This window comes from Oncorhynchus gorbuscha, linkage group LG16 (genome assembly GCF_021184085.1).
Source record: "Oncorhynchus gorbuscha isolate QuinsamMale2020 ecotype Even-year linkage group LG16, OgorEven_v1.0, whole genome shotgun sequence".
In the NCBI taxonomy this organism is placed as follows: domain Eukaryota; kingdom Metazoa; phylum Chordata; class Actinopteri; order Salmoniformes; family Salmonidae; genus Oncorhynchus; species Oncorhynchus gorbuscha.
Genome location: NC_060188.1, coordinates 1,615,773 through 1,637,794, shown reverse-complemented (window position 1 = coordinate 1,637,794; position 22,022 = coordinate 1,615,773). Strand labels below are relative to the sequence as shown.

Here is a 22,022-nt window from a genome sequence, read left to right as displayed (position 1 = left end):
ACTGACAAATTACAACATGAACAGAGCAGCCTTCCCTTGGTGGTTGGTAATGGAAAACACCTGGCTGTAGTGTACGAAGACTCAACCATCTGGATTTACTTAGTAATAACTGTCTGGGCTTAACAACACATTGATAGACATACTAATGGGAATATGGCTAGCGCTCCTTGTTGGGCCTAACGTAAAGCCTTTTACAAGAGCCATCAACCACACAATGCAAGATGTGAGAGGGGGAGAGAAATGGGGAGGAAGAGAGACGGATAGAGAGAGGGGGAGGGAGAGAGGGAGAATTCAACTCTGTATGTAAAATAGCAGTCCATCGAAACCCTATTCTCCTGGATGTCCTCACACAATGCTACACTGAGTAATGCTGCCCTTTTATGTAAAAATGAACATTCAACCATCGCACAGGGACGTGCACATGGAGTTTGCAAAGTGGATGTTCAAAGTTCATGCTAATTCTGGGTACAGCTGAAGTGGAAATTCACAGCACCACAGAAGGTTTCTGCTCAGTCGTTAATTGAACACCTTGTGTCCGCCTCCCTTTTATGTTCAAACTGGGCATTGTGGGTTATGCTACGCTGCTACACTACAGCCATCGGACCGTTGAGGGAAGTCTTCCTTTGAAATCAATGAAAGCTGCTATACTGGCCGTGTTGCGTCACGTCCCATGGCAGCATCCAAGCTCAAGGATCGCGGAGGTTCAAATAAAAATGTAAGGCTGATGTGGGTTCATTCTATTGGATGAATTGAAATAATGAGAAATAAAGTTGATTTTGGTTGCATATGGCCTCCACTAGACACCACTGGCTATTTTACTAAGATTTATGACGTCAAGAAGCTTCCAGCTAGCAGAAACTCCAGTTAGCAGAAACTCAAGCTAGCAGAAACTCAAGCTAGCAGAAACTCAAGCTAGCAGAAACTCAAGCTAGCAGAAACTCAAGCAAGTAGAAACTCAAGCTAGCAGAAACTCCAGCTAGCAGAAACTCAAGCAATTAGAAACTCAAGCTAGCAGAAACTCAAGCAAGTAGAAACTCAAGCTAGCAGAAACTCAAGCTAGCAGAAACTCAAGCAATTAGAAACTCAAGCTAGCAGAAACTCCAGCTAGCAGAAACTCAAGCTAGCAGAAACTAAATCAAATCAAATCAAATCAAATTTTATTTGTCACATACACATGGTTAGCAGATGTTAATGCGAGTGTAGCGAAATGCTTGTGCTTCTAGTACCGACAATGCAGTAATAACCAACAAGTAATCTAACTAACAATTCCAAAACTACTGTCTTATACACAGTGTAAGGGGATAAAGAATATGTACATAAGGATATATGAATGAGTGATGGTACAGAGCAGCATACAGTAGATGGTATCGAGTACAGTATATACATATGAGATGAGTATGTAAACAAAGTGGCATAGTTAAAGTGGCTAGTGATACATGCATTACATAAGGATGCAGTCGATGATGTAGAGTACAGTATATACATATGCATATGAGATGAATAATGTAGGGTAAGTAACATTATATAAGGTAGCATTGTTTAAAGTGGCTAGTGATATATTTACATCATATCCCATCAATTCCCATTATTGAAGTGGCTGGAGTTGGGTCAGTGTCAATGACAGTGTGTTGGCAGCAGCCACTCAATGTTAGTGGTGGCTGTTTAACAGTCTGATGGCCTTGAGATAGAAGCTGTTTTTCAGTCTCTCGGTCCCAGCTTTGATGCACCTGTACTGACCTCGCCTTCTGGATGATAGCGGGGTGAACAGGCAGTGGTTCGGGTGGTTGATGTCCTTGATGATCTTTATGGCCTTCCTGTAACATCGGGTGGTGTAGGTGTCCTGGAGGGCAGGTAGTTTGCCCCCGGTGATACGTTGTGCAGACCTCACTACCCTCTGGAGAGCCTTACAGTTGAGGGTGGAGCAGTTGCCGTACCAGGCGGTGATAAAGCCCGCCAGGATGCTCTCGATTGTGCATCTGTAGAAGTTTGTGAGTGCTTTTGGTGACAAGCCGAATTTCTTCAGCCTCCTGAGCCTCCTGAATAATGTAGGGTAAGTAACATTATATAAAGTAGCATTGTTTAAAGTGGCTAGTGATATATTTACATCATTTCCCATCAATTCCCATTATTAAAGTGGCTGGAGTTGAGTCAGTGTCAGTGTGTTGGCAGCAGCCACTCAATGTTAGCTAGCAGAAACTCCAGCTAGCAGAGACTCCAGCTAGCAGAAACTCAAGCTAGCAGAAACTCCAGCTAGCAGAAACTCAAGCTAGCAGAAACTCCAGCTAGCAGAAACTCCAGCTAGCAGAAACTCAAGCTAGCAGAAACTCCAGCTAGCAGAAACTCCAGCTAGCTAGCTACATCGACTAGCTCGGTTTACAATGTAAACAAAAGCATCTTGTGTAATTGGAGGGTAATTTAGTACAACCACTAACGACAATTGAAGAGTACTTGTGAAAAACTGTCCCTAAGCTATCGCTGAGTATGATGCAGTACAGTAGGGAACATAAAGATACTCTTCCATTCCTCAAAAGGACTTAGCCTGGTCCCAGATCTGTTTGTGTCCAAACATGACAATGACCTTAGGAGTTGGCAAGACACAAACAGATCTTGGATCAGCTGATCCCACCCCCCTGTACAGTCATGGAGATGTTTTGTCAGTAACTCCACTGGAGTCTATGAGAGACCCGTTGGCTATTAAAGACGCACAGACTCACAGCAGGATCATTAAAGTGTTGACATGGTATCCAATGTGCTCTAATGAGTCAATGACTTCACCTTTATCACTATTATTCTGTATGAGTGACTGACTAATGGCATCCCACTGGGAACAGACGTCAGTTCAACGTCTAGTTTTGATGTACATTTGGTTGAGTTGTAAAATGACGTGAATTCAACCTGAAATCCCCCCCCCAAATTATCACCATGTCATTGTATTTCAGTTCGAAGTTGGGTGAAAAAAAATACAAAATTCCCTTACATAGATTACTTTTTTCAAATCACATCCGTTTTCCACTTTCATTTAACATCATCACATTGAATTTGTGGGTTGAAATGATGTGGAAACAACATTGATGCAATCCGTTTTTGCCCAGTGGGATGTGTTTCAGAGGTTTATCGGATAGTTAAAGGGATAGTGAACTCACATTACAAAGAAAACAGGATTCAGAGTAAGGAAACCAATATGTCATTTGGTTGAACTATCCCTTGAAGTTTGATTAGATATCAAGTCAAGTATCTTTTATCCTTTATCTTCACAGTTTAAAGGCACAGTACATCATTAAACTTCAAAGCAAGCTTACCAAGTCCAGACAAGTCCAGGCCTTCAACATTTGAAAAAGAGCAGCACAGCATAGAGTGTTGTTGTGCAGTGGCATCTGCTTTGAGTTTGGCCATCCAATGCAAATGTGCTTTCTTGTGGCTCAGATATCATTGTGTTAGATGTGGCTGGATGGGCAGAGCTGAGAGCCAGGCTTTCTTCCTTGGTTTGGAGCTGATCTGAGACCTGGGTTCAAATGCTGTAGTATTAGAACACTTTGAGTTAGCGTTAGCCTGCCTGGAGTGGGTGGAGTTTTGGGACTACTCCATTGGTTAAATTGTGTCAAGGCAAGCTCAATCGATCTTAAGTATTTGAAACATTTTGAACCCAGTTCTGCTGCTGATCCAGGTGAGGGGATGGGGTGCCGTGGCAATGGGCTGGTGTATACATGCTGCAGATGGGTGGGGGGTTATTTGGCTGCAGAGCGTCCTCATCCCTTATTCTATCAGATGTGGGCATTGCCTTACAGAGGTGATGATGGGAATGAGAGGCTTTGAAGATGGAAACTCCACCTCCAGTTGGACAAAAGTTGTCCAGACAACTCCACACTAGTGTGTCATTAGATTAAGGCAAAGGACACGTCCTGATTCTCCACTCTTCTCCCAAACAGTATGTCTCTTCTGTCTCTCGCTAGTTGCACACTCATGATGTTTTGAAAAGGATGGGATAAGTGTCAGCATTGCCTGGAACACCATTCTGCCAGAGGGCATGGATGGATTGAACAGTCTCTTTCCCCCAACATGACCACTGACTTCACCTTCATCACTATTCTGCCAGAGGGCATGGATGGATTGAACAGTCTCTTTCCCCCAACATGACCACTGACTTCACCTTCATCACTATTCTGCCAGAGGGCATGGATGGATTGAACAGTCTCTTTCCCCCAACATGACCACTGACTTCACCTTCATCACTATTCTACCAGAGGGCATGGATGGATTGAACAGTCTCTGTCCCCCAACATGACCACTGACTTCACCTTCATCACTATTCTACCAGAGGGCATGGATGGATTGAACAGTCTCTTTCCCCCAACATGACCACTGACTCTACCTTCATCACTATTCTACCAGAGGGCATGGATGGATTGAACAGTCTCTTTCCCCCAACATGACCACTGACGTCAGAGGACTTTATTGGTAGAAGGGTCATGTTTCCCCAATACGCTGATCTTTTCCCCACTAATGGTTCAGGTTAGGATAGCAGGAAGCTGATCCTAGATCTGTACTTAGGGGAAACATCCCCCGGAGCACTTTATTGGCCTCTAACTAACAGGTCATCAGTATGTGACACAGATGTTATCAGATAGGTCACTATTTAACTTTTCCTACTAAAATGTGCTCAACATGGACCATGGTTAACCTGATGTCATCACCCATTTCCCTGTAAGGTCTCTAATGGGTTCACCACAGTGGGTCTCTCCTATTCCTCACACACAAACTTAAACACACACACACACACACTAGGTCATCTCCATGTGACCGAGGGGTTAAATCGTTACACCCACCAGGTCATCTCCATGTGACCGAGGGGTTAAATCGTTACACCCACCAGGTCAACTCCATGTGACCGAGGGGTTAAATCGTTACACCCACCAGGTTATCTCCATGTGACCGAGGGGTTAAATCGTTACACCCACCAGGTCATCTCCATGTGACCGAGAGGTTAAATCGTTACACCCACCAGGTCATCTCCATGTGACCGAGGGGTTAAATCGTTACACCCACCAGGTCATCTCCATGTGACCGAGGGGTTAAATCGTTACACCCACCAGGTCATCTCCAGATGTAATTAGAAGAGTCCCAACTTGGAGAATCAGACTCTGGTCTCCATGTTCTAACAGAAAGGAGGATTGATTGCGGTGCAGTCAGAAAGCCAATGTAGACTTTTTCACTGGGATGGAGCAATTAAGCATCATTATAGTGGTGCTCTGCACAGAGTACAGCTGAGATGAGGGATATTACATTGGCAAGGGGTGGATCTATGCCCCAGTCGATTTAAAAACCTATTAACGATGGCATGGATATATGGCCTGGCCTTCTTGCTGCTCAGTGGTCAGAAGGGTTACTGTTGTTGTTGTGATGATGAGGCATTGAGTTGCCAGGTGACGGTGATTATATGGGCTGGTGTGTAATAAAGCTTTTTATTATTTCCCTTATGCCTTGTCCAGGCCTTGTCTCTACAGGGGTTTATTACTGCTGATGCTGTTTGGACTGTACTCATTCTGCCCAATACTCTCCCTCTGTCTCTCTCTCTGTATCCTGAGTGTCTCTCCACTCTCTCTCTGTATGCTGAGTGTCTCTCCCCTCTCTCTCTGTCTGCTGAGTGTCTCTCCTCTCTGTCTCCCTGTATCCTGAGTGTCTCTCCTCTCTCTCTGTATCCTGAGTGTCTCTCTTCTCTCTCTCTCTCTCTCTCTCTCTCTCTCTCTCTCTCTCTCTCTCTCTCTCTCTCTCTCTCTCTCTCTCTCTCTCTCTCTCTCTCTCTCTCTCTCTCTCTCTCTCTCTGTATCCTGAGTGTCTCTCCTCTCTCTCTCTCTCTCTGTATCATGAGTGTCTCTCCTCTCTCTCTCCCTCTGTATCCTGAGTGTCTCTCCTCTCTCTCTCTGTATCCTGAGTGTCTCTCCCCTCTCTCTGTATGCTGAGTGTCTCTCCTCTCTCTCTGTGTATCCTGAGTGTCTCTCTCTCTCTCTCTCTCTCTCTCTCTCTCTCTCTCTCTCTCTCTCTCTCTCTCTCTCTCTGTATCATGAGTGTCTCTCCTCTCTCTCTCTCTGTATCCTGAGTGTCTCTCCTCTCTCTCTCTGTATCCTGAGTGTATCTCCTCTCTCTCTCTGTATCCTGAGTGTATCTCCTCTCTCTCTCTCTGTATCCTGAGTGTCTCTCCTCTCTCTCTCTGTATCCTGAGTGTCTCTCCTCTCTCTCTGTGTATCCTGAGTGTCTCTCCTCTCTCTCTCTGTATCCTGAGTGTCTCTCCTCTCTCTCTCTGTATCCTGAGTGTATCTCCTCTCTCTCTGTGTATCCTGAGTGTCTCTCCTCTTTCTCTCTGTATCCTGAGTGTATCTCCTCTCTCTCTCTGTATCCTGAGTGTATCTCCTCTCTCTCTCTGTATCCTGAGTGTATCTCCTCTCTCTCTCTGTATCCTGAGTGTCTCTCCTCTCTCTCTGTATCCTGAGTGTCTCTCCTCTCTCTCTCTGTATCCTGAGTGTCTCTCCTCTCTCTCTCTGTATCCTGAGTGTCTCTCCTCTCTCTCTCTGTATCCTGAGTGTATCTCCTCTCTCTCTCTGTATCCTGAGTGTCTCTCCTCTCTCTCTCTGTATCCTGAGTGATTCTCCTCTCGCTCTCTCTGTATCCTGAGTGTTTCCTTATCATGTCTCTCCTCTTGTTGTCATCTCCACCCCAGGCCTGGCTGACTGAGATCCACGATTACGCCCAGCAGGATGTGGTCCTGATGCTGCTGGGAAACAAGGTAAGGTTTCCTGGGTTAGGCCTGAACCCAGACGGACACACCTGCAGCCACATCAAACAGCAGCCCAGACACAACACAGACACAACAGACAGACAGACAGGCAGACACAAAGAAAACAGACAGACACAACAACCATAAACAATAGACAGAGAAACCAAATAAATTGTACAGTATAAACGTAGCCCAGGACTTGGAGGATCTATTCACAGTATATCCTCATAGTGTAACACTAAACACTAAATCTACCTTTTAAGTGAGAATACGCATTTTTCTGAAGCTCAAAAAGAAAGGAAATTCACATGAGCACCACAATGCCTACTCCACCCATGCTCTACCAAGGTTTTCCAACACACAGCTTTGACCTAATACAGTAGCTGTGTTGGTCTATTGTACTTTAAAACGACATGTAGGCAGGTTGCAATCATTCTGGTTTTAACATTGAGCATCAATCTGAGCCTACTTAGTAACCCGGATTCACTTGTATATGTTCTATGAGTACTTCAGTGTCTACTTCCTGATTCAAAACTATGTCCATTGGAACAATAAAGTTATCTCTAGTCTACTGGAATTGCTTCTAACCCTGTCACATCTGCTGCCAGATAACAACACAGACACAACACCAGATCAGCACATATGCAGGAGGGATGTAACAAATCACTGCTAATATAAATAAGTCCCATCCACATACTGCTAGAGCAGGGAACAGATGCTTGGTCCAGATGTGTAGTCTAATCTAAACAGTCCCCACACACCGGGAATCATCCCCTCATTAGAATGCCCACACATAATCTAGACTCAAGAAATGTAGGTCTGATCCCATATTCTGTACGGAATGTGTTGTTTTCCATTACGTAATCCTCCTGGAACAAGGGGATTTTTAAGACAAGCCCCTGCATTGATGATAGTGAGATTGAGGCTAGTCATGCATGGTGGTGGTATGGTGGTATCAGAGAGTCTCTACCTTTCTCATCTCTCTCTTTCTGTCTTTCTTTCGGTCTCTCTCTCTCTTGCTTTTCTTTTTCTGATCTCTCCCCAGGCTGATGCCACACAGCAGAGGGTGGTGAAGAGAGAGGATGGAGAGAGGCTGGCCAAGGTGAGTGTCACTTTAAAGAAATGAGTTAATACTGAGGAAGATGCAGATTGACTCGAACAGTGAACGACACCACGGTCAATTAACTGTCTCTCTCTCTCTCTGTATCTCTCCCTCTGTGTATCTACAGTTGAAGTCGTAAGTTTACACACACCTTAGCCAAATACATTTAAACTCAGTTTTTCACAGTTCCTGACATTTAATCCAAGTGAAAATTTCCTGTCTTAGGTCAGTTCGGATCATCACTTTATTTTAAGAATGTGAAATCTCAGAATAATAGTAGAGAGAGTGATTTATTTCAGCTTTTATTTCTTTCATCACATTCCCAGTGGGTCAGAAGTGTACATACACTCAATTAGTATCTGGTAGCATTGCGTTAAATTGTTTAACTTGGGTCAAATGTTTCGGGTAGCCTTCCACAGCTTCCCACAATAAGTTGGGTCATTTTTGGCCCATTCCTCCTGACAGATCTGGTGTAAATGAGTCAGGTTTGTAGGCCTCTTTGCTCGCACACACTTTTTCAGTTCTGCCCACACGTTTTCTATAGGATTGAGGTCAGGGCTTTATGACGGCCACTCCAATACCTTGACTTTGTTGTCCTTAGGCCATTTTGCCACAACTTAGGAAGTATGCTTGGGGTCATTGTCCATTTGGAAGACCCATTTGCAACTGAGCTTTAACTTCCTGACTGATGTCTTGAGATGTTGCTTCAATATATCCACATCATTTCCTTTCCTCATGATGCCATCTATTTTTTGAAGTGCACCAGTCCCTCCTGCAGCAAATCACCCCCACAACATGATGCTGCCACCCCCGTGCTTCACGGTTGGGATGGTGTTCTTCGGCTTAACAAACCTCCCCCTTTTTCCGATGGTCATTATGGGCAAAGAGTTCTATTTTTGTTTCATCAGACCAGAGGACATTTCTCCAAAAAATATGATCTTTGTCTCTGTGTGCGGTTGTAAACCGTAGTTTGACTTTTTTTATGGTGGTTTTGGAGCAGTAGCCTCTTCCTCGTTTAATCTCTCTTGGATATGTGGGACAGTAGCGTCCCAACTGGCCAACATCCAGTGAAAATGCAGAGCACCAAATTCAAATAAATTACTATAACATTTGAACTTTCATGAAATCACACATTCAAGATACCAAATGAAAGCTACACTTGTAGTGAATCCAGGCAATGTGTCAGATTTCCAAAAAGCTTTTCGGCGAGCGATGCTATTATCTGGGGATAGCAGTAAACAAAGACAGAAAAGCATATTTCAACCCTGCAGGCGCGACACAAAACGCAGAAATAAAGATAGAATTCATGCCTTACTTATGACGAGCTGTTGGCACTCCAATATGTCTGATACACATCATAAATGGTCCTTTTGTTCGATTAATTCCGTCGATATATATATCCAAAATGTCCATTTATTTGGCGCATTTGATCCAGAGAAACACTGGTTCCAAGTCGCGCAACCTGACTACAAAATGTCTCATAAGTTACCTGTAAGCTTTGTCCAAACATGTCAAACTACTTTCCTAATACAACTTTAGGTGTTTTTTAACGTAAATAATCGATAAAATTGAAGACTGGATGATCTGTGTTCAATACCGGAGGAAAACAAAGTGGAGCGAGCTTTTCAGGTCACACGCCTCTATCAAAGAGTACACTTCCCTCATTCTGAACAGTGTTACTTCTTCATTTCTCAAAGGAAAAACCTCAACCAATTTCTAAAGACTGTTGATATCCAGTGGAAGCGATAGGAACTGCAGTCCATTAGAAATCTGGATTCCCAATGAAAACTCATTGAAAAGAGAGTGACCTCAAAAAATACAAATCTGAACGTTTCTCCTCGCGGTTTTGCCTGCCGAGTAAGTTATGTTATACTCACAGACATGATTCAAACAGTTTTAGAAACTTCAGAGTGTTTTCTATCCAAATCTACTAATAATATGCATATCTTAGTTTCTGGGTCTGAGTAGCAGGCCGTTTACTTTGGACACCCATTTCATCTGGACGTGAAAATACTGCCCCCTGTCCCAAAGACGTTAACTGTGGATATAGATACTTTTGTACCTGTTTCCTCCAGCATCTTCACAAGGTCCTTTGCTGTTGTTCTGGGATTGATTTGCACTTTTCGCACCAAAGTATGTTCATCTCTAGGAGACAGAACACGTCTCCTTCTTGAGCGGTATGGCGGCTGCGTGGTCCCATGGTGTTTATACTTGCGTACTATTGTTTGTACAGATGAACGTGGTACCTTCAGGCGTTTGAACCAGACTTGTGGAGGTCTACACTTTTTTTTCTGAGGTCTTGGCTGATTTCTTTTGATGATGTCAAGCAAAGAGGCACTGAGTTTGAAGGTAGGCCTTGAAATACATCCACAGGTGCACCTCCAATTGAATCAAATGATGAATTAGCCTGACAGAAGCTTCTAAAGCCATGACATCATTTTCTGGAATTTTCCAAGTTGTTTAAAGGCACAGTCAACTTAGTGTATGTAAACTTCTGACCCACTGGAATTGTGATACAGTGAATTATAAGTGAAATAATCTGTCTGTAAACAATTGTTGGAAAGATTACTTGTGTCATGCACAAACTATAGTTTGTTAACAAGAAATTTGTGGAGTGGTTGAAAAACAAGTTTTAATGACTCCAACCTAAGTGTATGTAAACTTTCGACTTCAACTGTATCTGTCTCTTTATATATATATATCTCTGCATCTCTCTTTGTCTGTGTGTCTTTTTCTCTCTCTAACTCTCTCTGTATCTCCCTTTCTCTGCATCTCTCCTCTCTTTTTCTCTCTCTTGGTATCTCTTGCTCTCGCTCTCTCTCTCTGTATATATATCTCTCTGTTTCTCTCTTTCCCGCTCGCTCGCTGTCTGTCTCGCTCTCACTCTCTCTCTCACTCTCTCGCTCTCACTCTCTCGCTCTCACTCTCTCTCTCACTCTCTCTCTCACTCTCTCTCTCACTCTCTCGCTCAATTCAATTCAATTCAATTCAAGGGCTTTATTGGCATGGGAAACATGTGTTAACATTGCCAAAGCAAGTGAGGTAGACAACATACAAAGTGAATATATAATGTGAAAAACAACAAAAATGAACAGTAAACATTACACATACAGCAGTTTCAAAACAGTAAAGACATTACAAATGTCATATTATATATATATATACAATGTACAAATAGTTAAAGGACACAAGATAAAATAAATAAGCATAAATATGGGTTGTGCTCTCTCTCTCTCTCTCTCTCTCTCTCTCTCTCTCACTCTCTCTTTTATTGGACTCAGTCCATTGATCTAATTCATATTGATTTTCACTGTTGGGAGGAAAATACACCGTCTGCAAAAATCAAAGATAAATATCAAGAAGAAAGGCCAGGTTTATGAGATATTACTTTACCATAGAACCTGAATGTAGTCTGTCTGTATACAGTATCTTTGCACCAAGGATCTTTGCACCACGGCTTGCTATCTTGATATTATCTACAGGCTCTTTCATGCTTCTATAGGATGGACATCTAGTCTCATTTTTCATATGTTTGTATTTTCTCTCTAAACACATGCATACAATACAACAGTGAGGAATATTTAGTTGAACTCAATTTCACAGCTATGCACTCTCAGATGAATACAGATACTGGTGCAAATAGGACTTTGAACGTTGTAGGAAATATGAATACACTTTCTCATTCCCCTGACTACCGCTGTGGAACATGGCTACAATACAAATATCAAAGTGCCTTGCAGACCTGGGTTCAGCTACTATTTGAAATCATGTCAAATAGTTTAGATGGGCTTGATTGAACTTGCTTTCGCAATGGAACCAATAAGAAAGTCCCAAAATTCCAAACCCACCGCATCCGACTCTCCAGACAGGCTAAAGAAAACGCTCAAAGTATTTAATAGACTTCAAATAGTATTTAAACCCAGTCTGGTGCATACCTCTAGTGCTGATAGCATAAACCTGGAGAGAGGAACACATTAGCCTAGTCATTACTATGGTGCTGGATGCTGAGACAAATCTCCCACGCACACCCTGCCTGAGGAATTCTTTGTCACATAGCTAGTATTCCAATCTGCTCATTGGAATGGTTCTGAAGGTGCACTCCCAGCAGTACTATAGTCACCCCAGGACAGATGTGTTGTAGTGTCTGTATTATTTCCCTGTGGGTCTCTGTGTTATTGTGTCTTCTGGGTGCTCATGGTGAATGTTAATATGGGTTTATGCTCAATATTCTTTGTCATTAGCTGCTGTGCCTAAAACACACACATCATTTGTTACTGCCTGGCCAGCCAGGGGGCAACAATGGTCTCTAATACTGTTACCATTAGCAGCAAAGTAACGTTGTCCCCAGGCTATCAGGGAGGATATCTGGTGCTCTAGACTAGCTACAAAGACACTCAAGACAATGTGAATGTGGCGTGTTCAACTCAAGATACCCTGCCTGTCTGTTTCTCTGCAGGAGTTTGGGGTTCCATACATGGAGACCAGTGCAAAGTCTGGCCTCAATGTGGAGTTATCCTTCACTGCTGTGGCCAAGTGAGTATGAAACTACACAGGGGTCCAGTCCAGAAACAAGCCCTAGCCCCTGTCCTCTATTCTTTAGTCCCTGGTCTCTAGCCTTTAGCCCCTTGTCCCTGGCCTTTAGCCCCTTGTCCCTGGCCTCTAGCCTTTAGCCCATTGTCCCTGGCCTCTAGCCTTTAGCCCCTCGTCTCTAGCGTTTAGCCCCTTGCCCCTGGCTTCTAGCCTTTAGTCCCTGGCCTTTAGGCCCTTGTGCCTGCCCTCTAGCCTTTAGCCTTCAGACCCTGGCCTCTAGCCTTTAGCCTTCAGACCCTGGCCTCTAGCCTTCAGCCCCTACACCATGACCCCTAGCCTTTAGCCTCTAGTCTTTATCCCCTTGTCCCTGGCCTCTAGCCTTTAGCCCCTTGTCCCTGGCCTCTAGTCTTTAGTCCCTGGCCTCTCGTCTTTAGTCCCTTGTCCCTGGCCTCTAGCCTTTAGGCCCTTGTCCCTGGCCTCTAGCCTTTAGCCCCTTGTCCCTGGCCTCTAGCCTTTAGCCCCTAGACCCGGGTCTCTAGCCTTTAGACCCTTGTCTCTAGCCTTTAGCTCCTTGTCCCTGGCCTCTAGGCTTTAGCCTTCAGTCCCTAACCTTCAGTCCCTTGCCTTTAGTCCCTAGACCCTGGCCTCTAGTGTTTAGCCCCTTGTCCCTGGCCTCGAGCCTTTAGCCCCTTGTCCTTGGCCTCTAGACTTTAGTCCCTGGCCTCTAGCCTTCAGCCCCTATACCCTGGCTTCTAGTCTTCAGTCCCTGGCCTCTAGCCTTCAGCCACTACACCATGACCTCTAGCCTTCAGTCCGTAGACCCTGGCCTCTAGCCTTCAGTCCCTAGACCCTGGCCTCTAGCCTTTAGCCTCTAGCGTTTAGCCCCTTGCCCCTGGCTTCTAGCCTTTAGTCCCTGGCCTTTAGGCCCTTGTCCCTGCCCTCTAGCCTTTAGCCTCTAGTCCCTGGGCTTTACTCTTCAGACCCTGGCATTAAGCCACTAGACCCTAGCCTCTAGCCTTCAGCCCCTAGACCCTGGCTTCTAGCCTTCAGTCCCTGGCCTCTAGCCTTCAGCCACTACACCATTACCTTCTAGCCTTCAGTCCCTAGACCCTGGCCTCTAGCCTTTAGCCTCTAGCGTTTAGCCCCTTGTCCCTGGCTTCCAGTCTTTAGTCCCTGGCCTTTAGGCCCTTGTCCCTGCCCTCTAGCCTCTAGTCCCTGGCCTTTAGCCTTCAGACCCTGGACCCTCTGGCTCTATCTTTCTCTATTAATTTACACCCTGGCTCTATCTTTCTCTACACTAGCCACTTCCTCCTACTCGACTTCCACTTCCTCCTACTCGACTTCTCACTCCATTCCATCTCTTTGTCTCTTTTCCTCCTCCCTTCTGACCTCTTCCTTTCTCTCTCAGAGAGCTGAAGCACAGGTCTATGAAGGAGCCCAACGAGCCCAAGTTTAAACTTCAGGACTACGTCAACAAGGAGATGAAGAGTGCTGGATGTGCATGTTAGAACACTGGGTGTGTGTGTGTGGGTACGTGTGCGCGTGCCAGCTCGTGTCCTTCTCCACACCTTTCTCTATTCCTCTCCTTTCTCTTCTCTCTCTCTTCACCTCCTCCCATCCTCTCTCCCATCTCTCCTCTCCTCACCTCCCATCTCTCTTTCACCTCCCCCTTTTCTCCTTTCTCTTCTCTTCTCTCCTCTCTTCACCTCTCTCTCATCTCTCCTCTCCTCATCTTTCTCTATTTCTCTCCTTTCTCTTCTCCTCTCTCCCATCTCTCCTCTCCTCACCTTTCTCTATTCCTCTCCTTTCTCTCTTCACCTCTCTTCTCCTCTCTCCCATCTCTCCTCTCCTCACCTTTTTCTATTCCTCTCCTTTCTCTTCTCTCCTCTCTTCACCTCTCTCCCATCTCTCCTCTCCTCACCTTTCTCTATTCCTCTCCTTTCTCTTCTCTCCTCTCTTCACCTCTCTCCCATCTCTCCTCTCCTCACCTTTCTCTATTCCTCTCCTTTCTCTCTTCTCCTCTCTTCACCTTTCTCTCTTCTCTCCTCCTGTTTTCTGGGACCCACTGCTCCACCTCCTTCTGCATCTGTGAATGTACTTCTATATCCAGCCATGACTCTTACCCCATCAGTGCTGTCTGACACTGTTAACCACATGACTGTCTGACCCTGTTAACCACATGACTGTAACCTTGTTAACCACATGACTGTCTGACCCTGTTAACCCCATGACTGTCTGACCCTGTTAACCCCATGACTGTCTGACCCTGTTAACCCTATGACTGTCTGACCCTGTTAATCCTATGACTGTCTGACCCTGTTAACCCTATGACTGTCTGATCCACTATGACTGTCTGACTCTGACTGTCTGACCCTGTTAACCCCATGAGTCTGACCCTTGGGTTTGATACATTTCCGTTAAGGCAAATCAAGTCTGACATTTTAAAGTGGAAATTACAATCTTTAGAAGCCTTTTTAAACCTGGAATACATCACACATTTGCTTTTCCTCTCAGCGACAGAGAGTGATCAAATTTAAGATTCTACATCAGTAAGTCATATGTTCAGGCCTTTTCAGCCAACTTCAACTCACCAGCATTCTAATCTCCTACAGTGGTATTCATTTATAACAAGCATTTTGCTAAAGATCACCCATAACCGAATGTAGTGAAATGTATATTCAACGTTAAAGTCAAGACATTGATGGAAAATGTTAGAAGTTAAAGTGTAGTGTCTTACCTGTCAATCAAAATAAAGACAGATTTGAATTCAGTGGCAATTTCAAAGTCACTGAAGTCCAATACATCTAAAGTAAGTACAGTTTAGATTATGGTTAATGCATACATCTATTTTTCTGGTGGAAAATTCCGATGTACAAAATGTTGAATTGATTTAAGTTGTCTTTTCCTGCCAGTAAATGTTTAGTTGATCCTTCCGTAGATCTCTTGTAGTTGTGGTAAGTGTAGACCTAGCTTGATAATGAAGCCTTGAACCTAGAGAGAACTCAATTGAAGCAAATAAAATATGTTTTTGTGGATTTTGTCTAAAGTGTTGTACAGTCATTTGGAACGAAATATACAATAATGAAGAAAGGGAAACCAATCATATGTTTCAATATCTTTATGACTAGACTATTGTTTCATGTTGTTTGAATCATCAACTCTTTTGCTGCCTATTTTTTGTAATATACTGTATATATATGGTGAATGTAATGTATATAAAGTGTTTGTCATCTTTAAACGTTTAATCAGGGTCATATCTTTTGAAAATCTTCAAGGATGTTTGTATTTACATGACATTATTTTTCTTTTCTTCCTGAAACCACAAATAAAGATGCTGTTTGATTCTCATCTTTGATCAGTTCTCGGTTAATAATCAGTATTTCACAAAGATCCTTCGTGTACTTTCAGTGTATTACCATCAACATCCATAGACGCAGAATATTAAATGTACAGTATTTACATAACTTGAAATGAGATGTTCAGACAATGTATTGTAATACCTTCATGAGATGTTTTACTACTTTTCAGTGAGCATTGACTTTCTTCTCAAATTAACGTGCAATACAATAAAGATTACAACAAAATACTAGTCATTGTTGGGACTGTTGATCTAATCCAATGTGTCTCAATCTCTTTTTGTCACTTAAAAAGAACACATTGGAAGTCATGGGAGTTTCTCAATTGGGGAAAAGTCTGTCCTCTTCTCTACTCCTAAGTACTTTACTCTTTCGTGACCCATAAAACGAAAAGTGGTCGCCATATGTAGACGAGTGTCAATTTGTTAATAGGCGAACGGAGTAGTGTCCTCCTCAGTAGCCTTCTCCCAGCGAGGAAGCACAAATGTACCTGCTCGGCTCCGTATCGTAGAAGCGTTTTCTTCTCGGAAGAGAAACGCATGCTCATGTTTAAAAACTATATGCTACTAAATCTGTTGTCTATAAAATGTCGGGCTACATTTATTTTTAACACTTTACACGTTTTGGAATTCCTCTAAATGATGGTGCACGAGTGAAGGCAGGTCTAATTTAATACAAGCACATTTGTGTCCACGTTTTCAACCAGGAGAGGGCAGTGGAGAGGACGTGAGGAGTCGAGCAAATTGAATTGAGATTCTCCCCATGTAAAAATCTGAAGAGTGTGTTCAAAGTTTTGACTTTGTCACCCCCTGCTGGTAAAGATAAGTTACAATACATGGAAAGAACCTGTAGGCAGGACACCAAAATTAAATATGAGAATACTTTAGAAATTCATCCTTCCATGTTTTCTTTTAGATGAGTAATTTCTGAAGTATTTGATGTAACAACTGACATATTAAATAGTATTTTTGTCACTGGAGAAACCTTTTCAAGTAATTCACAATTCTCCCTTTCAAATGTAGTCATTTACAGCTATAAAATACAACAAATGGTTCCTGTAGCTGCAGTGCTTGTCATAATGTTAAGCTTCACAACACAAAGCGATTAATAAATGAATATACATCTGCACCAATACAAAGAAATGAACAAGGAAATACATCCACAGAATCAATGTCTGTCTCTCTAGTAGTTTCCAAAACAGAGCAGTTATTATTCACTAGAGACACAAAATGGCCCGATCACATTCAGTCAGTTCCCACTGGCCTTAATGTATTATTCACTAGAGACACAAAATGGCCCTGTCACATTCAGTCAGTTCCCACTGGCCTTAATGTATTATTCACTAGAGACACAAAATGGCCCTGTCACATTCAGTCAGTTCCCACTGGCCTTGAAATGTATTATTCACTAGAGACACAAAATGGCCCGTTCACATTCAGTCAGTTCCCACTGGCCTTAATGTATTATTCACTAGAGACACAAAATGGCCCTGTCACATTCAGTCAGTTCCCACTGGCCTTGAAATGTATTATTCACTAGAGACACAAAATGGCCCTGTCACATTCAGTCAGTTCCCACTGGCCTTAATGTATTATTCACTAGAGACACAAAATGGCCCTGTCACATTCAGTCAGTTCCCACTGGCCTTAATGTATTATTCACTAGAGACACAAAATGGCCCGTTCACATTCAGTCAGTTCCCACTGGCCTTAATGTATTATTCACTAGAGACACAAAATGGCCCTGTCACATTCAGTCAGTTCCCACTAGCCTTAATGTATTATTCACTAGAGACACAAAATGGCCCTGTCACATTCAGTCAGTTCCCACTGGCCTTGAAATGTATTATTCACTAGAGACACAAAATGGCCCTGTCACATTCAATCAGTTCCCACTGGCCTTGAAATGTATTATTCACTAGAGACACAAAATGGCCCTGTCACATTCAGTCAGTTCCCACTGGCCTTGAAATGTATTATTCACTAGAGACACAAAATGGCCCTGTCACATTCAGTCAGTTCCCACTGGCCTTGAAATGTATTATTCACTAGAGACACAAAATGGCCCTGTCACATTCAGTCAGTTCCCACTGGCCTTAATGTATTATTCACTAGAGACACAAAATGGCCCTGTCACATTCAGTCAGTTCCCACTGGCCTTAATGTATTATTCACTAGAGACACAAAATGGCCCTGTCACATTCAGTCAGTTCCCACTGGCCTTGAAATGTATTATTCACTAGAGACACAAAATGGCCCTGTCACATTCAGTCAGTTCCCACTGGCCTTGAAATGTATTATTCACTAGAGACACAAAATGGCCCTGTCACATTCAGTCAGTTCCCACTGGCCTTAATGTATTATTCACTAGAGACACAAAATGGCCCGTTCACATTCAGTCAGTTCCCACTGGCCTTAATGTATTATTCACTAGAGACACAAAATGGCCCTGTCACATTCAGTCAGTTCCCACTGGCCTTAATGTATTATTCACTAGAGACACAAAATGGCCCTGTCACATTCAGTCAGTTCCCACTGGCCTTGAAATGTGTTATTCACTAGAGACACAAAATGGCCCTGTCACATTCAGTCAGTTCCCACTGGCCTTGAAATGTGTTATTCACTAGAGACACAAAATGGCCCTGTCACATTCAGTCAGTTCCCACTGGCCTTGAAATGTGTTATTCACTAGAGACACAAAATGGCCCTGTCACATTCAGTCAGTTCCCACTGGCCTTGAAATGTATTATTCACTAGAGACACAAAATGGCCCTGTCACATTCAGTCAGTTCCCACTGGCCTTAATGTATTATTCACTAGAGACACAAAATGGCCCTGTCACATTCAGTCAGTTCCCACTGGCCTTAATGTATTATTCACTAGAGACACAAAATGGCCCTGTCACATTCAGTCAGTTCCCACTGGCCTTGAAATGTATTATTCACTAGAGACACAAAATGGCCCTGTCACATTCAGTCAGTTCCCACTGGCCTTGAAATGTATTATTCACTAGAGACACAAAATGGCCCTGTCACATTCAGTCAGTTCCCACTGGCCTTAATGTATTATTCACTAGAGACACAAAATGGCCTGTCACATTCAGTCAGTTCCCACTGGCCTTAATGTATTATTCACTAGAGACACAAAATGGCCCTGTCACATTCAGTCAGTTATTATTCACTAGAGACACAAAATGGCCCTGTCACATTCAGTAATGTATTATTCACTAGAGACACAAAATGGCCCTGTCACATTCAGTCAGTTCCCACTGGCCTTGAAATGTGTTATTCACTAGAGACACAAAATGGCCCTGTCACATTCAGTCAGTTCCCACTGGCCTTGAAATGTGTTATTCACTAGAGACACAAAATGGCCCTGTCACATTCAGTCAGTTCCCACTGGCCTTGAAATGTGTTATTCACTAGAGACACAAAATGGCCCTGTCACATTCAGTCAGTTCCCACTGACCTTAATGTATTATTCACTAGAGACACAAAATGGCCCTGTCACATTCAGTCAGTTCCCACTGGCCTTGAAATGTGTTATTCACTAGAGACACAAAATGGCCCGTTCACATTCAGTCAGTTCACACTGGCCTTGAAATGTATTATTCACTAGAGACACAAAATGGCCCTGTCACATTCAGTCAGTTCACACTGGCCTTAATGTATTAATCACTAGAGACACAAAATGGCCCTGTCACATTCAGTCAGTTCACACTGGCCTTAATGTATTATTCACTAGAGACACAAAATGGCCCGATCACATTCAGTCAGTTCCCACTGACCTTAATGTATTATTCAGTCCAGTCTCAAAAGAGAAGGAAAATATTCACTATCAACTATCAAAGCAGCATAACATCAGCTTGGTCCCAGATCTGTTAGTGCAGTTTTGCCAACTTGAAGATGGCCATAGGACTTGTCAAGACCACATTAACAGATCTGGAACCAGGTTAGCATATCATGTCATTTAACAAACAAGGTCCACATCACACTCGTACATTCAGTCCAGGAGCCAACATTACACATATACAGGCTGTATCTCTTTTGTAAAATGGTCAAGTTATTTTCTCCCGACAACTGTAGGACAGTTGGGAAAACATTCATATGACTTTGCATTGGGCCGATTTCCTGAACCTTCTCATCAATGACCTCAACCACTAATCTGCACTATACTGCCTTTGCACTATGTACACCTCTGTACAACACAGGATCCAAGGCAGGATCCCTCCCTCTGCTTATAGATATAGCCCCTCTGTAGATGGTCTGTTCCCACTGTCATCAGCCTCTACTCCACAGTTTGATGTTTTATGGTCACTGTTCCGATGTTGTTCATTCTGTATGATGTCTATGTGTCTGTATTCTGTTTGTATATTGTCTACTGCTGGCAGCACCAAGGCACATTCTGGGTATGTGTACATGTACTTGGTGAATAATGGTAATTTGGATTAATGGCCCCCTCTTCTCTATAGTGTACTACTACAACCAGAGCCCTATAAATGTGTTTTATAGGGAATAGGGTGCCATTTCAGATGTACTCCTGAGTCCAACGACATGGAAAGATAAAGTGACTAAGAGGGTGGAGTTGGCACAAAGCTGAGTCTGGAGATACATGAGGCAGGGTCATAGAGATGAATAGAGGGTGGAGTTGGCACAAAGCTGAGTCTGGAGATACATGAGGTAGGGTCGTAGAGATGAATAGAGGGTGGAGTTGGCACAAAGCTGAGTCTGGAGATACATGAGGCAGGGTCATAGAGATGAATAGAGGGTGGAGTTGGCACAAAGCTGAGTCTGGAGATACATGAGGTAGGGTCGTAGAGATGAATAGAGGGTGGAGTTGGCACAAAGCTGAGTCTGGAGATACATGAGGCAGGGTCATAGAGATGAATAGAGGGTAGAGTTGGCACAAAGCTGAGTCTGGAGATACATGAGGCAGGGTCATAGAGATGAATAGAGGGTGGAGTTGGCACAAAGCTGAGTCTGGAGATACATGAGGCAGGGTCATAGAGATGAATAGAGGGTGGAGTTGGCACAAAGCTGAGTCTGGAGATGCATGAGGCAGGGTCATAGAGATGAATAGAGGGTGGAGTTGGCACAAAGCTGAGTCTGGAGATGCATGAGGCAGGGTCATAGAGATGAATAGAGGGTGGAGTTGGCACAAAGCTGAGTCTGGAGATGCATGAGGCAGGGTCATAGAGATGAATAGAGGGTGGAGTTGACATAAAGCTGAGTCTGGAGATGCATGAGGCAGGGTCATAGAGATGAATAGAGGGTGGAGTTGACATAAAGCTGAGTCTGGAGATGCATGAGGCAGGGTCATAGAGATGAATAGAGGGTGGAGTTGGCACAAAGCTGAGTCTGGAGATACATGAGGCAGGGTCATAGAGATGAATAGAGGGTGGAGTTGGCACAAAGCTGAGTCTGGAGATGCATGAGGCAGGGTCATAGAGATGAATAGAGGGTGCACTTGCCAGAAAATCTGTTTTAGCATGTGTAGTGCCTAGTGCTGAGCGATTCATCTAAATGTCGGTTATTTTTCGTTTTTTGAACAACTAATTGACCGACGGAGGTTAAATTATTTGAATTCCATTTTGTTTGGGTTGCACAGTTTCTCTAGAAACTCTAGATATATTGCATACAGTCTGAACTGTGCAATATAGTAGGGAGTTGTAGTTTCCAACAGGGCTAATATTCAACATTAGTTTAGTGCATAAACGTGGTAATTAACTGCAATGACCATAATCCATTGCGAATCTACATTTACATTACATTTAAGTCATTTAGCAGACGCTCTTATCCAGAGCGACTTACAAATTGGTGCATTCACCTTATGACATCCAGTGGGACAGTCACTTAACAATAGTGCATCTAAAACTTAGGGGGGGTGGGGTGAGAGGGATTACTTAACCTATCCTAGGTATTCCTTAAAGAGGTGGGGTTTCAGGTGTCTCCGGAAGGTGGTGATTGACTCCGCTGTCCTGGCGTCGTGAGGGAGTTTGTTCCACCATTGGGGGGCCAGGGCAGCGAACAGTTTTGACTGGGCTGAGCGGGAGCTGTACTTCCTCAGTGGTAGGGAGGCGAGCAGGCCAGAGGTGGATGAACGCAGTGCCCTTGTTTGGGTGTAGGGCCTGATCAGAGCCTGGAGGTACTGAGGTGCCGTTCCCCTCACAGCTCCGTAGGCAAGCACCATGGTCTTGTAGCGGATGCGAGCTTCAACTGGAAGCCAGTGGAGAGAACGGAGGAGCGGGGTGACGTGAGAGAACTTGG

At 43.7% G+C, this 22,022-nt stretch overlaps 1 protein-coding gene across 1 annotated transcript in view; it reads left to right on the top strand.

Moving 5' to 3' along the window:
• Nucleotides 1-13,994, top strand: part of LOC124000062 (ras-related protein Rab-26-like) — a 92,109-nt gene extending 78,115 nt beyond the window's left edge. Inside the window, exons 6-9 of the mRNA XM_046306168.1 lie at nucleotides 6,713-6,778; nucleotides 7,815-7,871; nucleotides 12,328-12,404; nucleotides 13,810-13,994. Coding sequence (XP_046162124.1) covers nucleotides 6,713-6,778; nucleotides 7,815-7,871; nucleotides 12,328-12,404; nucleotides 13,810-13,909 — 300 coding nt within the window. The 3' untranslated portion in view covers nucleotides 13,910-13,994. The remainder of the gene's footprint in view (nucleotides 1-6,712; nucleotides 6,779-7,814; nucleotides 7,872-12,327; nucleotides 12,405-13,809) is intronic.
• The last annotated feature ends 8,028 nt before the right edge of the window (nucleotides 13,995-22,022 follow it).